Raw genomic sequence first — 21843 nt, forward strand, 5'->3', positions numbered from 1 at the left:
GTGGCAGTTCTAGTTGTCTCCTAGGAGCCATTTTCCAGCCTCCCTTGGAGCTAGTGAGGCCACAGCTTGGGGAAGGAGCACTCTGGACATGTGCTCCAGGCGGGTTCCCCAGGCATTCTCTGGGTTGGTCTGCACACTGCGGGTGGGGGACAGCCAACTTCTTTAATCACAAAGGCAAAGAGAGTGCCACCCACTGGGAGGATGTGGAGCAACAAGACTGGCGGGGGTGAGGTGGTGGTGGGGGTCTTGTACAGCTGTAACAGAAAGGAGACCTGCTCTCTATGTTGCTTCTGAACATCACTGTAAATTCTGCTCTGGCAACCTCAGCCCGGTGCCTTGTTTTGTACCTGAAATAAAACAATCCTATGATAGCTGCTATTTACAAGGCTTACAACTGCCAGCACATTAGTCAGCTCTCTGGATTATGCTGTAGTAACAAATGACTCCTATCACATGGTTCACAGTAAATGCACACTTTTCCTTCCAGTACAGATTGAACCTAGGCCCTTTGCACATGCTGGGCAAGTGCACTACCACTGAGCTACCTCCTCATTCCTTTTTGAATTTTTGAGACAGGGTCTCACTAAATTGCCCCAGCTGGCTTCAGTGTCCTGAGGTCACAGGTGTATGCCACTCTGCCTAGCAAACCCCAACTTCCTGTTGGTGTTGTGTGTCCTCCCTGTGGGTTGACCGCAGCCTGTTTCTCTCTGCACAGCAGGGCCATCCACCTAACTTACAGTGGAGGGGAAACTCATTTTCTCTGTTGAGGTTTTTCTGGACCTGTTTCCTGCTGAGTGATCTGACAGTCCTGAGCACTCCTAGAGGGAAAACGGAGAGGCAGATCTTCACAGGGACCCTCCAGCCTCAGTCCCTTGAGGAACCCACAAGTTGTGGCTGAGACCAAGGGTGGCAGGCATGTGCCCATGGCCACACTTCCAGGCAGCACCTCTTCTACAGCTGTTGGCGATCCCTCAACTCCCAGGGTCCAACCTACCCCCTCCCAAGGCTGGTGGTCACTTCGGGGACCTGTCAGCCCCACAGACTCCCGAGAGAGTCTGTATTTTCAGCCCTTTTTCCTGTGGTTCCAGACCCTGTCCCCGCCCTCTACTTCCCAGATGACTGGACCAGAAAAAGGTGCCTGATTCAATTGAAATATGTTCAACAATTTTTTAAAAAAGGGATACAGAGAAGAGTTAAAACTCAGAGCTAAGTGAATTGCAGTAGATATAATAAAACAAGGGCTGGGGATTTAGCTCAGCAAGCACCATGCCTGCCTTGCAAGAACAAGGTCCTGAGTTTGATCCCCAGTGCCAAAAAGAAAGAAAGAAATAATAAAACAATAACACCAGCTAAGGTTTTCCAGCAGGGCTCCATGAGCTCTTGGTGCCCCTTGTACCTCAGTAAGTGACACAGTCTGATGAGGAAATAGGCTCAGAGGAAGTGAGACCACTGCTCAGAGGTGACATGGGCAGGACTCCCCCCCAAGGAGCCAGCCATTGCTTCCTCAGCTTTGTGGGACACATCTGTTTCTTCTGGTGCCTGAGGTATCTGGTTGGAGCCCAGGGCTGTGCCCTCTCTGCTCCCCAACAGCCCAGGGGAGGTGGCTAAGGAGATACAGAAACTGGCCTTGATTTAACACTTTAGAGTTGAAAAACTGATGGGCAGTCACCATCTGGAGGCCAGAAAAACCCTAGCATGGCCAGACTGGCACCTTCCAAGCTCCGGGTCCCCATTTTGCACTTGATCTTAGCCAAAAGGCCGAGAAGCAATTGGGTCCCCATTTTGTAGAGGAAGAAACAGGCATACAGGACCAGTGTTAGAACCTGGTTCTGACCTGGGTTCTCCCCTTGACCTCCTCAAGCCTGGACCTCACAGAGTCTCAGTTCCCACACCTGTGATGCAGGTGAGACTGCACCTCACTCATGGGCTGTCTCGAACACTGTAGTAGCGCATAAAAGGGCCTGGTAGCTCAGTGAGATGGTGACAGGCCTGCTGCTCTCCCTCTGCCCAAGGGCTCCTGCAGGAGCTAAGCTTGCCCTGTCCTCCATGAAGGTGTCATCTCCTGGAGCACCCCAGCATCACCCAGGCTGTCTCCTTCTCTCCTCTGAGCTTCAGAGCACCCTGGAGATAGGAGCTCATTCTGCCTAGGGCTTTGTGAGCAGCCCAGAGACATCTGCTTAGGAGCCCATAGCTGCCCAGCACGGGGCTTCCATAGATGGGAGGAGATGGTCTTGAGGTTCATTATCCCATGACCTTGCCCTATGAGGTGTTCAGCCCTTGTGACGGAGGGGTTTGGAGTCCAGCTCTGCCATCCTATGGAAGTTACTGTCTCTCTCTGGGTGCTGGTCCTGTCCCAATAGAACAGAGCCCTGGGGTTGGGATTCTGGGTTCTACTTGCCAATCAGGTCTCAGTGAGTCCACACGGTCCTGCTTGTGGGGGACACATGACAGGCAGGAGCAGGAAGGACTGCTGTGACTCGCCCAATGACACACTGTGGCCGAGGAGCATGATCAAAGCTGCAGCCTGGGCCATGGTCTTTCTGCCCTTGGAACTGGCTCTGAATTCTTAGTGGAAGTTGAGGTCTTGGTGGGAGCTGCAGGGCCCCATGTGCACAGGACACATTGGTATCAGGTGGTGTCCTCTGAGTGCTCTCCCAAGCCACGCCAAGACTGGGGCTGGGGCAGGGGCAGGAAAGCTGAAGCAGCCCACAGTGCCAGCCTTGTTCCTAAAGCGCGCAGGACAGAGCTGTATTTCTGTGACCCAGAGTGGAGCTGTGCCCGAGAAGGTGACAGTTGTTCTGCTTTCACCCCAGGGGGCTTCCGGAGAGGACCTGGAGCCTCAGGAGTGACAGGAAGAGATGTGCATCACTCTCGTCCCCAGGGGACATCTCACCCAGGCCCCTCCTGGTTCTGAGGGAAGGAGCCACGGTTACATAGAGCAGATTTGACCCGGATCCAGGCCTCTAGGGGGCAATCAGTGAGTGAGTGTCCCAGTACTGAGCCACTGTCTACCATGCACTGGTTTCTGCAGGGCTGAGCCACACAGGCCAGAAGAGGTCCCTCTGCAGATGGGGGCAAATTAATCGGCCTGGCTGCACTTGTGGACAGAGCTCTACCCTCCCAGCCAGTTTCTGCATCTATCTGGGCCTATCAATGACCTCCCAGAACTCTCAAGCGAACTCATCAGGATTATGCCTGGGAAAGGGGTCTCCTTCTGCCCCTGCCATCCTAAATGACTCCGGAGAAGGTTTCCACAGGCCCACACACTGCCCTCTGGACTTGAAGCCTCACGGTCAGGGCAGGGGGAAGCTGTTTGCTGACACCCACTTTGTGTCAGGCGCCGAACACTTGTACTCTTATTTAACCTTCAAAACGACACTAGCAGGTCAGTATTATTCCCTGTTTTTTATGGATGGGGAAACTGAGACTCAGAGCTGAGTCTTTTGTGTGTGCTGTCTGGGCCAGGGCCCAGAAGTAGAGAATAGGAAGGGGTCTAGTGTTGGGGGGTACAGACCTTGGAAACACCAAGGGCTGTGCACAGTGCTCCAGGATGTGCAAGACAGACCCAGCCCTGTGCGTCAGAACTCCAGCAGGAAACAGACTCAATTCCTGAGCAATTTCAGGTCGCCTGTGCTCAGGGACACTTCTGGTGCACAAGGGCCTGTCATGGAGAGGAAGAGACGGGCTGACCTGACCAGGGGGCTGGAAGAAGGCCTGAGTAGGAGGTAGCAAGGTGACCACCAGGGAAATAGGTGGCACAGTGGTGCACGTTTGTGGTCCCAACACTCTCTGGGAGGCTGAGGCAAGAGGATCACAAGTATGGGGACAGCCTGGGCCATTTAGCCAGACCTCATCTTTTAAAAGGCTGGGGATGTAGCTCAGCATGAAGGCTCTGGGTTCAATCAAAGAAAGGAAGGAAGGGGGAGGAAGGAAGGAGAATAGGGAGAAAAGAGAGAGGAGAGAGAGAGGGAAGGGGGGAGAAAGCAAAAGAGAAGAGAGCCGCAGCTGCCAGGAAAATGTCAAGCCCCTGAGGAAAGAAAACAGAGGGTCTTGGAAAGAAACGAGTTTAGCCACCCAGGAGGATGAAGAATAGGGGCCAGAGACTGGTATGTGGTGATGACTCGGATTTTAAAGTGTATTGCATGGTGCTGGGGAGCCACTGAGGCTTTGAATCAGGGAGTGGCAGGGCCAGATTTAGAGTAAAAAGATGCTTGGTGTCTGTCTGGAAGTCTTGATGGAGTGGAGGAAGGAGCCTAAGGTGACCCCCGAGCACTGTGAGGGACAGTGGGGCCCTTCACAGGGTGGGGTGACAAGGGGCCCAGGGAGGTGTCCACTGGTCAAAGTGAAGCTGGGCTTGGGGCCCAGGTGGGAGGGGCCCCAACACCAGGGAAGACACGGGACAGTGAGGGAGGAAAGCCAAGCCAGGAATGTGAGAGCCCCAGAGCAGGCCCAGGAGCAAGAGGAAAGGCGGCCACCCGAGGGTGGGGTCAGTAAGGCCAGTCCAGGCTTTGGCCCTCAGAACCGGCGTCCCCAGGAAAAGCAGCGAGCCTGGACGGCAACAGGCGCTGATCCGGAGGGTGCGGCGCAGTGTGCGTGTGGAGGTCGACGGGCAGGGGTCCTGAGAGGAAGGGAGGGAGCCGAGAGGGAGAGGCAGGGCAGGGGCAGCTCTCCGCAGCTCCATCGGACCGAGTGGCAAGAATCGCCCGCACTGTGCCTCCTCAGGGTCCTTGGTGGGGGGGGGGGGCAGGCCCCTCCCGTGTCTTCCGCAGAGCACGGGCCGAAGTCGGGTGCTGGGCCACTGGGTGGAGTTGCCCCCGCCCGCGCCAGCCGGGGCTCATTACGGCCGCGAGCCATGGGGTCCTGTGGCGGGGAAGAGGCGGCCTAATCAATCCCAGGCCGGAAATTCTCCCCCGGCAGCGCGCAGCCTGGACGCCCGCCCCCCGCATCATGGAAACTGGCGGCCCGCCCGGCCCGCCCCATCGCATTCCTCGCGCGGGCGCCTGAGCCCCCCCCCCCCGCCACGTCCGGCCGTCGCGGGGTCGCCGCTTCCTGTTCGCGGGGCGAGGCCGCTCCCCGCTGGGATGAGCGCGATTTCGGTAACACCGAGACACCCCGGTCTGGGCCCCGAGCGCCCCGCCGTCCCTAGTGTCCTCCCCGCGAATGCTTCTCATCGAGGGCTCGGGGTGCCCGGCTAAGCCCTGTATGAGGGGCACTGCCCTCGAGGCCGGGTTCTCGCCTCCGGGCACTTTGCAGGGCAGACGGCGTGGCCCGCTTTCTGCGGAGGACGGCGGCGAGCTTCCGACAGCGCAGGGCCGAGCGTCGGGGCAGGACTCGGTCGCCCGGGCTGGGAAGGAGGCTCCCGGCCGTTTCCCGCTCAGGCAGGGCGCACCCCCTCAGCCCCGGCGCACGACGTAGGCTGGGAGTGGGGGGCTCGCGGATGGCGGGATTCGCGCCCGGACCCTCGGAGTCGCCAGGCACACACGCGGCGCTCACCTGCGGCCCGGGAAACTGAGCTGCGTCTTCCCGCCGGGTGAGGCGCGGCAGCTGGGTTCCAGGGGCTGCGGGGCGGGCCGGGGCGGGACTCGCCGAGACCCAGGCGGCGCGGGGAGCCGCAGCGCGGATTCGGAGCCCGACCCGTCCGGGCGCGGCGGCGCCAGGTGACCAGAACTAGGGGCCACGGCCTCGCCACCCCACTTTCCCTAACTTTGTTTGACTCCTCCCCTCTGAGGGCCCTGGTTCTCCTTTTCCCGGGGCCAGAGTGTGGACACAGGCGGTGCAGGATCGGGGAGTACAGGGGTCTCTGCCTGAGCAACTTCCCCGGACCAGCGGGCTGTGTGTCCAAGTGTCCGCCCTCCTGAGGTCCCGAAGCGTTGCCTCACGCCCTTCAGAGTCTTGAGGCCTCTGAATATGTCACCCTGACTCTGCGTGCTGTCGCCTCCTGGCAGGGACGGGCCGCGGCTAGGAGGGTGACCTTTCAGGAGTAGGGGCTGGGGTGCCAGCTCTGGCTCGAGGTGGGGTGGTCACTCTGGTTTCAGGCTGCAAAAGGGCTCCACACGCGGGGACAAAGGGGTCTGCTCTTGGGACGCGCCTGTGGCTGCGCCCAGAAGTGCCCAGGGCCCAGAGCTCTTGCGGCGGTGGGACCCGGCCGGCCCCTGCGCTCTCCTGGCCCACGGTTCCATCTGCGAACTTGGGTTTGGACACTGCGGACACTGTGCTCCCCGCCATCCCCCAGGCCTCGGCGCTGCTGTCTGAGGCAGGGTCGGTCCCCCCTGCGCTTCGGGTGCGGGTGCGGCTGCGGCGCGGCAGGGTGCTGGGGCCTACGCCTCGAGGCCTGGCTGCGGCTCCTAGCGCTGCAGCTGTGCGCAAACCAGACTGGGGCGCGGGTACGCAGACTTCGGGGGGCCACGCCGCGCTCAGGCCGGCTGCTCCTGCCTGGTCTTTCGTCCGGTGCTCAGGCGGCTGCTGGACGCAAGCAGCAGCCTGGAGGGGCGTCAGCTGTGTGGGTCGGGACCCCGGGCCTCAGAGGCGGTGCTGCTCTGGCCCGGGACGGGGTCCACTGAGGCCTCGGGCGGAGGAGGCCGGAAAGGAGGCCAGGCGGCTCGAAAGGGGGATGATTCATCCCGAGGAGCCCGAATTGGAAACGCTGCAACCTAGGAGCAGCCTTGCCTGGGCCGACGGGAGAGCCGAGCGGAGAGTCGACCGCGAGGCCCCGCGCCCAGCACCGCAGGCCCCTGGCTCGGGCCGGGCCGCTGGGGGAGGGGGAGGCCTCTTCTGGCGGAGTTGAGAAAAATCTTGGACAAAGTCTGCCGCCGCCTCCTGTCCTGACTGGCTGGCCCGGTCAGGGCGGTCTTCCCGAAGTCTAGCTCGAATCTCTCCTGCTGCAGCCCCGGCGCTGACTGAGGAAGTCTGGAAGGAGGGGGCGGGAAGGAGAGCTGCAGTCAGTGGCGCCCCCTCCTTCCCGCGCTGCGGTAAGTGCATCGCAGGGTGGGGAGTGCGCGGCGACCCCCGCGGACCCGGCGGCCTGCGCGCCCCCTCCCCGGTGACTATCGCGCGGCCACGTGCGGGGGTGGGGCGGGACCGGCGCTACTCACCAGGAGCGCGCTGCCTGGTGTCTGCTTCCCGAGTCCCAGGATCGCGGGCAGGCGGAGAGAGCGCTGGCTGCCGGGCCCCGCAGCCCGGGATGCGCCAGAGAGTAGCCTGCAGCCCCCTCCCTCCTCTCCGCCCGCGGACCCGGCCAACCCGGGCTTCTGCCGCGCGTCCCTGGCTCGGAGCTCCGCTGCGGAAAACCCGAGCGGGGGTGGCTCCCTCCCTCTCAGCCCAGGAAAATCCGGGGGTGGCCGCCAGGGATCTCCAAGCGGCCCAGGCGAGGCGGTCCGCGCTTCCCTCCCGGATCTGGGTCCGGAGCCTGGCGCCCCGAGCCTACACCCGTCGGCTCAGTGCCCGCTTCCCGTCTTCTCTCCGCAGAGCGCCCAGACGACAGCTAGATGACGGCCGGGAGCCCCGGAGACTGCGGGAAGGCGCGGAGGAGCCCCGAGGGCCGCGTCTCCCGCCTGGGCCGCCGCCTGGGCCGCCGCCGGCGCCCGCGCTCCCCGCCGGAGCCTCTGCGGGTGCGGGCGCGGCTGCGGCTGCGCTCGCCGTCGGGGGCGTTCGCGGCGCTGGGGGCGCTTGTGGTACTGGTGGGCATGGGCATCGCAGTGGCTGGCTACTGGCCGCATCGCGTGGGAGCCCCAGGGCCCCGGGCCGCCAATGCCAGTGCGCCTCCCGTCAGCGAGCTGCGACGCGAAGGGCGCGGTGCGGGCCGGGGCCATGGCCCACACGAGCGGTTGCGGCTGCTGGGGCCGGTGATCATGGGCGTCGGCCTGTTTGTGTTCATCTGCGCCAACACGCTTCTGTATGAGAACCGAGACTTGGAGACGCGACTGCTCCGCCAGGGGGTGCTGCGCGCCCAGGCTCTGCGGCCCCCCGACGGCCCCGGCTGGGACTGCGCCCTCCTTCCCAGCCCTGGCCCCAGGACTCCCAGAGCCATAGGCTGCGCAGAGCCGGAAAGTTGGGACCTGGCCCCGCGTCAGGGCACCTCACCCGTGCCGTCAGTTCGGAGTCTGCGTTCAGAGCCTGCTAATCCTCGCTTGGGGTTACCTGCCCTGCTCAACAGCTACCCACTGAAGGACCCAGGGCTGGCCCCATCCTGGGGTCCACGAAGCCAGACTGGTCACGTGATCATCGCAGTGCAGCCCTCTGGATCCTACATTGAACATTCCAAGTCTCTGGACCTGGGCTTTGGGGAGCTCCTCCTGGGGTCCCCAGCGGCTCGGGACTGTGCTCACCGCAGCTGGCCACGACTGGACCGCCTCAGTCTGGGCGGGTATGCCAAACTAAGGGGAGGGGGGGACTTGGGGTCCCAGGTCTGAGAAACAGGAGGGCAACCTATGGGGCTGCACCATGGGCCATGGTAACAGGAACAGAGGACCCAAAGTCCTAATGTCTGCGAGCTGCTTCAGTCACATCCCTGGCTGGGATGGATGCTGTGATCACAGCAGCTGCTAAGGCATCCTGCCTTGCATGTGGACAGAGAAGCCAGCTGCACTGGTGCGCCGTGAGCCAGAGAGGAAATATTGTAATGTGGCGTGTGGAGATCAGCATGACTTGGCCCTAGGAATTTCTTCAGCCTCCGTATGTGGCCTTAGCCCTGAACAGGCACCTGAAGGCGCTGGAGGCCCAGGCCAGGGTGGCTGGAAGATGAACTTGGTGCGTTGGCAAACCCAAAGTAATGGGCAAAGTCCTCTTAATACTTGGAGGATAGGTTGGGATGTTTCAGGCTGGGACAGGCTCTATCCACGGTGGCTGGTTGAGGGCATATGGACCTCTGGGAAGAAAGATGGGCAATGGGGTGGAGTTGAGCCCCTCCTCTGCCATCTAGGATGGGGAGTGAGGCTTGAACTCCCACCATCTCACACCCTTCCCTCAGCCCAGAGGGATACATCCCTCTAGGGCTGACTACTGCCAATGCCTTCATACCGAGTCTGGCCCCTCCCAGACAGGTCTGAGAGGTCTTCTAACTTCATGAGGGCCTGGGCTGCAAAATCTCCCTCCGGCTCTCAGAAACCCTTTCTACAGGGCTGGGGAATTAGCTCAGTGGTTCCGCCGCCGCCTGCCTCGAAAGTGTAAGGACCTGAGTTCGATCCCCGGTACCAAAAAAAAAAGAAACCCTTTCTACAACAGTGAAGCTGCGTTTTTGGCCAATGTGGATAGCTTACTTGAGAAAATGGTTCAGTTTAGGTTTCCCCTACTCAGGGTTTAAATTTCCCCAAGTTGCTGGAAGAAGACAAATTTAAAAGTGATTCAATCCTCACAGACTCAGGTTTTTTTTTTAAGTTTATTGGAAAATGCAATACAAGAAGCCAAGACCAAACACGTATCTAAACACTACAACCACTTCTTACTACAAAAGGCCAAAACAGCAGACCTAATTATTGCCTATTTAATCTAAGGATTTTGCCAATTTGATTCTGCTGCAATAGTTCCTATTTTGTCGAGAAATGTAAACTACTTTGTATGATTCATAATTTTTAAAAAATTTACAAAGCTCCTTCATTTTTGCCATCAAAATAATACATTTGAGAGATTTCTAAAAATGAGCAGCCTGGGGCTGAGATCCTGGGCAAAGATTTCCTGTGAACACCAAGGGGTGCTGGTCAGGCCGTAGCTCTGACTCCCTTTCCCAGGGTGATGGTGGGCTTTTCACACCCCCCCCCCACTGCTCTGTGTCCCCCAGAATACAGGCCTGGGGGAGGTGTGGTGAAGGTGCCTGATGGTCCCTGCATTTAGGCTCCCTAAGCCCTTGGCTTATGAATGTAGGTCTTGCTTTGTGGGTGGGTGGCAGAGATCTCATGTGGTTTGAAGGAAATTTTTATTTCTAAAGTAAAAATAAAATTTGCAGTGAGAGTTGTTACTGTGGTGTGTCTGAGTCACTTTAGGAAAACTGCACCCAAGTCTCTGACCCCGGGAGTGTAACCCCCTTCTCTACCTTCACCATTTCTACCTGAACAGAGCCTGTTTTTCTTCACACACACACACATGCACGCAACTGCAGAAAGAATAAAATCAAAACAATTGCCAAATCCCTAGATCTGTTTCAGAGAGAGGAAGGTGGAAGAGGCTTGGAAGGAAATTAGAGTTCTAGTCCAATTGCAGACAAAGGAGGTGGAGAGGAGGAGTGAGCTGGTGGCAGAGCCAAGGAAGGTTTATGCCTGCAGGTCTGGGTCCTGTGCTATGAGAGCTCCAACACAGATCCAGATAGCAGAGTCCTCAGGGTTCTAAATAGACATGGTGTGTCCTCTTCCCTCATTCCCTTCATCCCACAGGTTCAGCTTTGTGAGTCCCATAGCTTGGTTAGCAGGACAGCTGGCCCTGGGAAGCAAGCTCCATTATGTGCTTGTTGAATGGGACTTACAGGTTTTTCATTTTGTTTTGCTTTTTGGTACTGGGGATTGAACTTAGGACCCTGCACTTGTGAGACAGCCATGGTGCCCCTGATCTACATCCCCTGCAGGACCTAGAGTTTTGTGGGGTTTTTTTGCAGTACTGGGGATCGAACTGAGGACCTTGCACTTTTGAGGCAGGCGTGGTGCCACTGAGCTAAATCCCCGGCCCCCTTAAGTTTTAACTTCCACCACTCCTGCCAATATTGCCCTGGCCTGAGCCCCACCCAGAAAGCCCATCACCTCAGACCCTGTGCCACAGCCTGTTTCTTCCTGAGATAGGACAACCTGCTTTACCCCCAAGCTTGTGGTAGATCCCACCAGTGCTCTCCTGTCCCTCCTGAGAGAGGGGTCCCTGGTTAACAGTCTCACATGAGAACTAAAAGGAAAATGCACACACTTGAAATCAGTTCAAACTAGCTGAGTTTGTCTAAAAACTCAGCTAGTAGAGACACTGCACTGCTGACTTTTAGACTTCTCTCATGCTCACTGCCCTTCAGCCCCCCGGCAATCGCTGTCAGTGACCCCCTGTCTAATCTCATGAAGTTCACTTCTGGCCTAGACTTAGGATTCTGAGAAGCTTCCAGGCAGATCTGTTTGTAGGAAGCAAGCCAGAAGATACAGAGAAGCCCTACTGAATAAAAATGCCTCCAAATCCCTACCAGGAATTAGGGACATCAGGCCTCATTTTCAAAACCAAGACCAAAAAGAAAAAAAAAAAAAAAAAATCCAAAACCCACCACAGAATCAAGCCTACAGAACCCAGCAGACCTCAGGTGGTGAGTGGGAATGAGCAGACCAGGGGCCTTTGTGTGGTGTCCTGTGGGAGGGTGGCTCCTAAGCCTGTAACACCCTTGCTCCAGGAGGGTGTCTTCATGCAGAGAAGAAAGGTCAAAGAACATGACCTCTCTGAGCCATTTCTGTTACCATGCTGGAAGAGAAAGAGGCACAGCCACCTGGAAATATTCCTTAGCAGGATCCAACTGAGGTAAACTCCACATTCCCCTGTGTGAAGTACACACTTCCAGAACTAAAAGACCTTATTTTTAAAACCTTATTAACTTTCCCTCCCCAAACCACCATTAAAATGTTCCATTAGAACTTTTGGCCAAAAGTGCTTATTTTTCCGTGAGTTTTGGTCTCCTGAGATGGGAGGTTGGGGAAGCCTGGCAGAGTCACTGCTTCTGATGAGGTAACAGGCCAGAAGGGGAGATGAAGGCCACAGATATGTTCAAACATTCACAGTATCAGATATATCTGAAGCAACTTCTTCTGTCTGACCTAAAGAAGCTCCAAAACAGAACAGGTTGGGGAGGAGTAAAACAATACTACATTCTCAGCAGAGGTCTCTGCTTCACCAAAAACAGCCTGACAAAAGGACAGGACATTTTTTTTTCGAGAGCTGTGGATCAGGACAGTCCCCCTGCCTGACATTCTGGCAAAGTCACATCATTGGTTCTGAGGAAGCTGTGCCATGAAGTTTCTGTTGTCATCCAACGAGTATAAGATTAGGGGAGGAGGGGATGTCCCATGGCTGATTTTGGCCTCCAACACAACTGACAGAATCTCTGGAGGATCCTGCAGAATTCTGTGGACCCCATCTGTATCTGGGTTGGAAATAAGTGGGGAGAGGGTAGGTTGAAGGGGTTACAAACTACCCCGTAAAAAAACCCAAGAATTCTTTAAAACAGTCCATAGAGTGAAAAGTTGAACAATTTCAGGTATTACAATATAGAAAAAGGTCTTCAAAGGATCGGTGGTATCTAGAAGAATCTCTTGTTATAAACTCCAAATAGAAAATGAAATTAATTATCTGGTGGTTTAGGATAACTTGCAAGTCTAAAGTCTGACTATTGCAGGTTGGCTTCCCAATCATTTTGCTGGTTTCTCTTGGACGGGAGAAGGGCAGGGAATTGGGAGTAGGATAGTTCCTAGAGGAAAGAAAGAAGCACATTTTTAAATTCTGCAAAGGAGCGAGTTTCCCAGCCCCACTGCCAAGTTTGTGTGGCCATAAATGACGATCAGGACCTGAGCCCCACGCACGTCCCACCTGATGATGGGTGGCTACTTCAAGTCCTTTGTAAACTACTTTGGCCCTGAATCTATCTAGATCCCTGCTCCCAGAGAGCAGCTTCCCTGGCTCCAAATTTTTAGTCTGGTCCGGAGCTTCAGCCATTCCTTACCTGAGCCCTATCCTGCCTGGTCTAGCTCTTTGGTTTCATTCTCCTCTGGCCCGCCTAGGTTCAGGCTCAGATATACCTGTGACTCAGAGAGCAGAACCAGGGGATGGTGAAGTGGAGAAGGAGAGATAAACAGATTCAGGCAGTGAGCAAGGTTTTACATACAAGTTTGGGGAACCTACCCAATATTGCTGGCACTGTTAAGAGCAGGAGAACACAAATCACCTGGCTGTTTTGGTTGGAGCCAAATACTATTTAATAATCTTCTCTACTTCTACTTTATGACATGCCAGTGTGAACATCTCCTTGGGGTGATGGGCTCCCTGAGTGTTCACAGGCCCTGCCAGAACTCTCTCAGGCTAGCACAATGGTGTCCACAACCACAGCTAGAACACCTCCTACCTGAGCTCATTCCTCAGAGATCTCAGTCTCCTGATGGACGACCACCTTGGTCACTGACATGTCTGGGTGCTGCTCCTTTGCCTCCTTGATGGCTTGTACCAGGACCTGTGAAAGATAAGGACAATTCCATCAGGCAAAAAGCAGCCAGGCAGGTGAAAGAGGGCCAAGGTCGAGGCCATCACTTCTTGGTGATGTCAGCCTAGGCCAGCCTGGTAATTACCTTGTCCCCTCCTCCTGCAGAGGGAGGCCTCAGACACAGAAGACAGGGAAGGCCAGAGCTGTAAGCCAGGGCAATAGCTACACCCACCTGGGTGGGTCTGAGAGGATTCACTCAAGCAGTGACTCTGGAGGACAGACTCTGTTCAATACAGGGTAACCAGGAAGTTAAGGAAAAGAGAGGAAAGTAAAGAAGTATGCTACAAAAAGGAAGAGTGCATGCCTGTAATCCCAGCATTTGGGAGGCTGAGACAAGAGGATTCCCTCCAGTTCGAGGCCAGCCTGGGCTACGCAAAGTTCAAGGCCAGCTTGAACAACACAGTGAGACCCTATCTCAAAAAAAAAAAAAAGCTAAAAAAAAAAAAGCTATCAAAGAATGCTTGCTTTTTTGTTACAAAACCTTGAAAGAGGCCCAGGGATTTAGCTCAGTGGCACTGTGCCTGCCTTGCAAGCACAAGGTTCTGAGTTCGATTCCCGGTACCAAAAAACAAAAAAACCTTGAAAGAAACCTGTGATGATCTTTATTTCACAGACAGTCAAACTACAGCTCAGAAGTAATGTAAGTGCTTATGGGGTACATACTAGAAGTCAGAGTTAGGGTTCAGCCCAATTCTGTCTCACTGCAAGGCACACCTTCCACCTCACTGGTCTTAGTGAAGACTGAGTACAAAGCAGGGGCTCAGATCACACCGAAACTCGGGCTGGTAATGCAGCAGGGCTCACTGAGCTGGGCTAACTGCCTCCCCCTTGGGCTCTGCACCTTGTTTCTGAGACCCTGGACCCAGTATTCTCAGTTGCAAGTCTCAACCCTGCTACCAAGAGAACTGCCAGCACTCCAGCTCAATTTTCTCTTTTTAAAGACATTCAGCATATCAGCATAAAGGCCACAAAGTTATTGCTTTAGCAATCCTGTCAATGATTCCAGAAGCATTTACATACAGTCTCTTCCACCCCCTCTCCTCTGCAGCCTTAATGTTCTAACCTCCCCCAGCAGAGAATCGGGAACATTAATCCTGACCTTATTATTTGCTAATTGCTTGTAGCACACAATTAGCACCTAATTAACATAATAACATAGAAATTTAGAACACAGAAAGGCTCAGAAATTATCTAGATCAATCCACTCTCTTTTAGGAGAGGAAAGACATCAGAGGTAAAGTGGTTTGCCCAAGGTCACATGAGTTAGTGGTGGATCTAGGGCAGAAACCAAGCTGTGAGTCTCCCGGTGTCTTGTCCACTACCTGGAGTGCCCCTTGTTGTCTTCTCTGTGACTGCAGTGCTGTGGAGTAGGGACCAGGCTTCTTTTTGATTTCAGTATCATCTAGTACAGGTGCAGGGCCTGTTCCTCCTGAACAAAAACAGCTCCATTTACCAGGAGCTCACCTTGTGCCTGCTCCATACTGTACGTCTTGCATCTCACTTGACAGGCACAAAAACCTTGACAGGAGGACACTATAATCCACAGTTTCAAGATGAGGAAGAAGAGTCCCAAGAGTTAAGAGCTAGAACACAGTAATATGCAAATCTTTGAGCCCAGAGCCCATGTTCTTTCCACTGCACTTCCTGGCTTTCCCACCTGCAGCTCCCGTCCCTCAGGCCTCCACAGTTTGATTCCCTTCATTTTCCTTCTCAAGAGATAGAGTAGCCAAAGAAGTTTCTTGGAGATAAAGATGGTGGAGGCATCCTCTGTGTGCCCACTCCTGTATCCACCAATCATCCCCGTCCTATGCTCAGAATCTCTTTGGCATTCTTACCTGATCGTGGTCAATATCAGCATCTCCTGTAATTACAATTCTCTTTTCAATCCGGGTCTCTGAAATCCCACCTTTAACAGTCTGTAACAAAAGCAGATGGTGGTCAGATGAAATCAGCAATGTAACAAGAAAGAAAAACAAAACAAAACAGCATATATTAGTCTGAAAGCTTCACTCATTTCAATCTGCTGCTGGTGTTGCAGAGGACAGCTTTTTTTTAATGGGTTTTTTTCTTTTTATCTTTTTGGTACTGGGGATCAAACTCAGGACCTTGAGCTTGTGAGGCAGGTGGTGGCACCACTGAGCTAAATCCTGGCCTCAGGACAGCTTTTTACCAACCTGTCCCAAAGCCCGGTAGGACTTGCAAAATCGGCACACCTGTGCTGTTGGGTTGCTCACATTTTTAATAAGCTGAACACGAAGACAGTTCTGTACTTATTTACATTTTCCTTTTTTCTTCCTCCCAAATACCACAGACCCCTAGCAAGTAATCAAAACAAGTGTTCCTCTTTCTTCATATATTTTTAATTTTTATTTTATTTATTTATTTTTCCCGGTACGGGGGATCAAACTCAGGACCTTGTGCTTGCAAGCAAGGTAGGTGCATTGTCACTAAGCTAAATCCCAGGCCCTAATTTTTTTTTTAGGAAGAAAAAGAATCAGAAGACTATAAACAAGTGTCATAAAAAAAAAAAGTGTCACAGGGCTGGGGATTTAGCCCAGTGGCACTGCACCTGTCTCACTAGTGCAAGGTCCTGAGTTCGACCCTTGGTATCCCCCCAAAAGTGTCACACAGCTTGAAATTGGGATCTTTTATGATTTATTTATTTTTTGGTACTGGGGATCGAACTCAGGACCTTGAGCTTTCGAGGCAGGCAGTGGAACTGAGCTAAATCCCCGGCCCCTGGGATCTTTCATTTTAAAGCACTTTCATATTATTCATGTCAAAAGACCCTCAAACAATCTCTTGAAGGTGGGTAGGTTTCCATGACAAGTGAGAAAAACCAAGCTCTAGGCAAATTAAATAACTGGCATTCAGTCATTTGTGTGTTGATGACACAGGTGGGTCAAGAACCTAAATGTCTTTTTTTTGTTTTTTGGTATTGGGGATCAAACTCGGGCCCTTGTGCTTGCACAGCAGGCGGTGAAACCACTGAGCTAAATCCCCAGCCCCTAAAAGAATCTACAGTCTATAAGAGCATGACACCTGGAGTCATAGGTTGATACATTCAGGGAAAAAAACTTTTTTCTTTGGTACCGGGGATCGAACTCAGGACCTTGCACTTGCAAGGCAGGTGCCAGAACCACTGGGCTAAATCCCCAGCCCCTAAATTTCTGACCTATAAGAAAATGCATTTTCCTCCAATGCTGCAGTAAACATGGCTGCCTCTGGTTCTCTGAGAGACGTTCCAATTTTAGGTATTTTGTCCCTGTTGTTTCCTATAAACCATATTTAGTTTTGTTTTGAATACTTGGGATTGAACCCACAGCCTTGTCATACTAAGCCAGTGCTTTGCCACTGAGTTACATCCCCAGCCTTTAAACTATATTCTAATAATTCCAAAATTAGCATCTCAACTATAATTCATACAGCTTTGATCTTGGACATGACATAAAAATTCTTTGTCAGGGCTGGGAATTTAGCTCAGTGGTTCCACTGCCTGCCACATAAGCACAAGGTCCAGAGGTCCAAAGTTTGATCCCCGTACCAAAAAAAAAAAAGAAAATCTTTGTCAGACCTGGAATTCTTATTTTTGGCTTGTAAGGCATAGTTTTATCATAGTAAGAACAATACCTACCCTTATACTGACTTTTTTCTTCTTTTTCTTTTTCGAGATCCTGGGAATCAAACCCAGGGCCTTGTGCATGCTAGCCAAGTGCTCTACCACTGAGCTACATTCCAGCCCAAGTGGACTTTTCTTTTTTTTTTTTTTTTTTTTTGATTAAGTTTATTGGTACATTTTAGGTATACAATACAGTTACATTCATCACTGGGATCTTGTACCTTTACATGATGTATCTTGGTTCTTATTTTTTCCCCATTCCCCTGCCCTCCCTTCACCCCCTCCACCCTTCCCTCTTTACAAAGATTTCGTTTCCATTTTTTCTTTTTCTCATGTTTTTTTCTTTTCCCTTCTTTCCTTTCTCATACCCCTCCCACTTCCCCTACTCCTTTAGACCTTTTCTTCCTATTTCAATTATCAATTACACATTTCGATCCTTATTTACACTTTTAGGTTTTCAAACCAGAGAAACTATTCAGTATTTACTCATGTGTGTCCTATTTATTTCACTTGAGTATGGCCTCAATGTGTAACCATTTAGAACATTTCTCATTCTTTATGGCTGAGTACTACTCCATTTTATAAAAAACCCACATCTTCTTTAGTTTCCAGTTGATGGGCAATCAGCCCAAATGGACTTTTTAAAATTATTTTTTTTTTTTTTGGGGGGGGTACCGGGGATCGAACTTGGGATCTTGTGCTTGTGAGGCAGGTGGCAAAACCACTGAGTTAAATCCTTGGCCCTAAAATTATTTTTTTTATGGTACTGGGTATTGAACCCAGGGTCACTCTTCCACTGAGTTACATTCCTAGTGCTTTTTATTTTTTTGAGACAAGAACTCACTAAGTTGCCAGGACTGGCCTTGAACTCACAGTCCTTCTGGCTCAGCCTCCCGAGTATCTGAGATTACAAGCAAGCAGCACTGTGCCAGGCCCAAGGGGAGATTGTGCCAGGCCCAAGGGGAGTTTTACACTTACCTCCACAGCCACATAGATCCAGAAAAACAGAGAGATCTATGAAGAAAATGACCTCATGTGGATTTATGACACTGCTAAGTAGGCAGGGATACTGTCATGGTCTCCCTAGGTTTACTGCTGGGAAGAGCAGCCGGAGCCTGCTACCTGGGACCCTGGAACCAATTTACCTCACTTAGGGATGGAGCTGGAAGCCTTTGTTTATGGACCAGGGTCCTTTTTTCCAAGGGGTGGCAGCAAGCTCAGCAAGCTGCTGGATTTTATAAGGAAGCTCTAGCTGCTCTGTTACCTTGGTAATCTGAGTTGTGGTAGTGCTGCTTGTGGTCTCAGATGTGATGGTCTGGGCTGTCAGCAATACTCCTGGGTCCAAGTCCCTGTTGCTGTCATCGGTCTGAAGAAGAAAGCACAGCTCATCAGCCTGCCTTGTAGGAAGCACTGTGGGCAAGTGCTGGAAGCTACAGCTTTGTTCTCCAGTTCTATGTTCTAATGCAAAACTCTAATTCCCTCCCAGTGACCTCTTCACAAATAGAACAAGTCCCCTGGGAATGAGACTCCTTCTACAAAAGTGGAGGAGTACAATCTCCTTAGCACTGGGTCAGTGATGGGAATAGCTCAGAAAGAGAAGGCAGGGAAACAGGCATAGTTTCTACAAGAGTGACACTATCCATAAACACCATGCCATTTTATAGTTCATGAATGGCTTTTATTTATTTATTTATTTTTGGTACCAGGGATTGAACTCAGGACCTTGCACTTGCAAGGCAGGCGGCAGCACCACTAAGCTAAATCCCCGGCAAGCTCAAGAATGGCTTTTAAAACCTCTTTATCGGGCTGGGGATTTAGCTCAGTGGTTCCGCTGCCTGCCTCGAAAGCACAAGGACCCGAGTTCAATCCCTGGTACCAAAAAAAAAAAAGCCTCTTTATTAATGCTCATGCCACTCTTGCAAAATTAAGAAAAGGGCAGGGATTTTTATCACCCTTCATTAAGAAAACTCAGGTTGAGCTGGGTGTGGTGGCACACACCTGTATTCCACCTACCCTGGAGCTGGGGCAGGAGGATGGCAAGTTCAAGACCAGTCTGAGCTACAGAGTAAGATTATGTTTCAAAAGGAAAAAAGAGGAGGAGCGGGGAGGAAGGAGGTGTGGGGGAAAGGTGGAAGAGGAAGAAGGGGAGGAGGAGGAGGGCTGGGGGTATAGCCCAGTGGTAGAGCGCTTGCCTACCAAGCATAAGGCCCTGGGTTTAATCCTCAGTATTGGGGGATGAGGGGGAAGAAAAGAAAATAAAGCTCAGGTTCAGAACTCAAAACCTATGGATTCAAAACAAGCAAGTGGCAGTTTTCTCTCTACAGATCAGGCGTTTACACATCATCCAAGGCAGGAAAGCTGTAAACTCTTAGTTGCTAAGGCGCAGATAGGTTCTGCATCATAGGATAAAACTTTCCAGAAAGTAGGAGAGGACTAGGGCTACGGGGCCAAAGATTTTCAGACCATCTTCTTTAAAGATTAAAAGGAAAACTGAACCAAGTGAAGTGGAAAATAATCCTTTAAGAGAAAGTGGGAGAAAATATCCATAATATGCTTCAATAACATTTTCGACAACAAAATTATTATTGAAAAGGGACCCTCCTTAGTAGGTGAGATTTTGTTAAGTATTTACAACACCAGGCTATCCAACTAATTTATGTAGAGAAGCGGGGCTGGAATATCCATTTCTCCAGAACTCACTATATCATGACCAATGCAACATATTATGGTCAGGCTGAGCAATAACATTAGCAAAAAGGGAAAGGAATGGCTGGCAGGGGGCAAGTTCACCCTAATAATTATAAACAAAACACTGGACTGTTAAAGCTGCTGATGCCTGACGCCTCCCTGACCAAGATGGAAATAAACCAGATTTGAAGGATGAACTCCACCCATGGCAACATGCTTTTCAGTTAACAGTGACCTAAAATACCTGGCATTAGGGCCGAGGATTTAGCTCAGTGGTGCTGCTACCTGCCTTACAAGCGCAAGTTCCTGAGTCTGATCCCCGGTACCAAAAAAATAAAAATAAATAAATAAAATACCTGGCATTAGAGGAGGGGTTTAGAGAACTGCAATTATTTTCATAAAGAACTGTAGCAAAAATGTGTTGTTACTATCTTTCTGTCTGTTCTTCTCTCCTCTTGGCGGTACTAGGGATTGAATTCAGGGGTGCTCTGCCACTGAGTTACATCCCCAGCTCCCTCACTTTTTTTTGGTACTAGGGATCGAACTTGGGACTTTGCTCTTGTGAGGCAGGCAATGGAACCACTGAGCTAAATCCCCGGCCCTCCAGCTCACCCTTTATAAGACAGGGTCTCTTAAGTTTCCCCGAATGGCCTCAAACTTCTGATTCTCCTGCCTCAGCTTCCCAAGTAGCTGGGATTTCAGGCATCTACCCTACACCTGGCTCTCTGCCTCTTTATATAAGTCATCTGTATTATAAGCACAGGCTGCCAACTTTTTATTTTCTTTTCTCTTATTTTTAGAGGAGGTTTTGCTTTATTGCCTAAGCTAGTGCTAAGCTTCTGGGCTCATGTGATCCTCTTGCTTCAACCTTCCAAGTAGCTGGGACTTCAGGTGTGTGTCACTGTGCCTAGCTTTGCTTTTATGAGCAGGATCACATTTCATTCAGCCCAAACTCTGAGATAGTACGAGGAGGGGCAGATGGAGAAGAGAATTAAGGAAGAAGAGAATCAGGAAGTAAGAAAGTCCTGGGTTGGGTTCCCATCCAGGTGGAAGTCTGGATAAAACCAAGAGGGAACTAATTGTGATACCAAAGTCTTATACACATACTACCATCATACCAGGTGCAGTATTAGCTAGTACACTAATATTTCCTTTTTTTTGGTACCAGGATCGAACTTGGGACCTTGCGCTTGCAAGGCAAGCGCAGAACCACTGAGCTAAATCCCTAGCTCTCACTAATATTTTCTTTAGCTAAGACCACTCATCCACCTTAGATCCAGTTAACATTTTCCACACTCCTCATACGTGTCAAGCGCATCACACAACTGTTACTCAACGATACCACTCAATGTGTGAGGTATATGCTAGTATTACACTCACTGTGCAATTAGGAAAATTGGGACCCAGAGAGTTAAATAATTTGTTCAAGGTTCTACAACCAGTAGCTGTTTGAACTAGGACACAGACCAGGAAAGAAACTTCATGTCTGCAGACTTAGGTTTGTGTCCCAGCTCAGATAGTAATAGCCATGGGACTTTGAGCAAATCATTTTGACTTATCTGAGACTTAGTTTTCTCATTTATAAAAGACAACACTGTGATAGGTGTTCTGCCTACACCATAGCATTGCTGAGAAGATCCAAGGAAATTATGGAAATAAAAATGCTTTATAGGGCCAGGGATTTAGCTCAGTGGTATCGCTGTCTGTAATCCAAGCGCAAGAACCCGAGTTCAATCCCCAGTACCAAAAAAAAAAAAAAAAGGCTTTATAAATTGCTGTAAGATAGCCAAGCATGGTGGTGCACGCCTGTGGTCCCAGCGCTCTCATCCCTGAGAGTTCGAAGCCAGTCTGGGTTCCACAGTAAGTTCAAGACCAGTCTGGACTATATTCTGAGACTCTGTCTCAAGAAACAACAACAGGGCCAGGGATTTAGCTCAGTGGTTCCATCGCCTGCCTTGCAAGCGTAAGGACCCGAGTTCGATCTCTGGTACCAAAAAAAAAAAAAAAAAAAAAGAAACAACAACAACAAAAAACAAAACAGAATAATTTGCTGTAAGAATATAAGTCTGCATCCCAGGAGGGCTGAACCTTTTTGCAGATTCTCCTCTATAAGCCTGTGGCTGTCTCTGTTCCTACCCACCCTGTACTCTCTTTTCTGTCTCTGAGGAAGGTGAAGATGGACAAATGCTGTATGGCTGGCTACCTCTTTCTGCCCCCACATTTTGATTAGTGGCTACTGGTCATATGGAGTATGGATCTCACTGTGGCTTATTGGCACATGTACCCAACACACTTGATCCATTAACCTCAATCCTCCCTTTGCCTTCCCTTCCTCCCACTT

At 51.7% G+C, this 21843-nt stretch overlaps 2 protein-coding genes across 25 annotated transcripts in view; one reads left to right on the top strand and one right to left on the bottom strand.

Annotated features, from left to right (window-relative positions):
- The first annotated feature begins 2985 nt into the window (after positions 1 to 2985).
- Tmem200b (transmembrane protein 200B) lies at positions 2986 to 9945 on the top strand. Of its 4 annotated transcripts, XM_004850780.4 has the most exons (3): positions 5029 to 5530; positions 6885 to 6968; positions 7465 to 9945. In XM_004850780.4, the coding sequence occupies exon 3, from the start codon at positions 7485 to 7487 to the stop codon at positions 8406 to 8408; it is 924 nt and encodes a 307-aa protein (XP_004850837.1). In that variant the 5' UTR covers positions 5029 to 5530; positions 6885 to 6968; positions 7465 to 7484; the 3' UTR covers positions 8409 to 9945. The 4 variants fall into 4 exon arrangements, with proteins under 4 accessions (XP_004850836.1, XP_004850837.1, XP_087071160.1 ...); XM_004850779.4 differs by lacking the exons at positions 5029 to 5530; positions 6885 to 6968 and adding an exon at positions 2986 to 3385; XM_087215034.1 differs by lacking the exon at positions 6885 to 6968.
- Epb41 (erythrocyte membrane protein band 4.1) overlaps positions 9355 to 21843 on the bottom strand; it is a 189661-nt gene continuing 177172 nt past the window's right edge. For all 21 annotated transcript variants that reach the window (XM_087215023.1, XM_021263220.2, XM_087215028.1 and 18 more), the window contains 4 exons: positions 18079 to 18180; positions 15031 to 15111; positions 13061 to 13165; positions 9355 to 12409 (listed from right to left, as the gene is read on the bottom strand). In XM_087215023.1, the coding sequence (XP_087071149.1) occupies positions 13067 to 13165; positions 15031 to 15111; positions 18079 to 18180 (282 nt within the window). In that variant the 3' untranslated portion in view covers positions 9355 to 12409; positions 13061 to 13066. The remainder of the gene's footprint in view (positions 12410 to 13060; positions 13166 to 15030; positions 15112 to 18078; positions 18181 to 21843) is intronic.

This window comes from Heterocephalus glaber, unplaced genomic scaffold (assembly GCF_053883595.1).
Source record: "Heterocephalus glaber isolate CG9 unplaced genomic scaffold, H.glaber_assembly_v1.0 deba00001452, whole genome shotgun sequence".
Taxonomy (NCBI): domain Eukaryota; kingdom Metazoa; phylum Chordata; class Mammalia; order Rodentia; family Bathyergidae; genus Heterocephalus; species Heterocephalus glaber.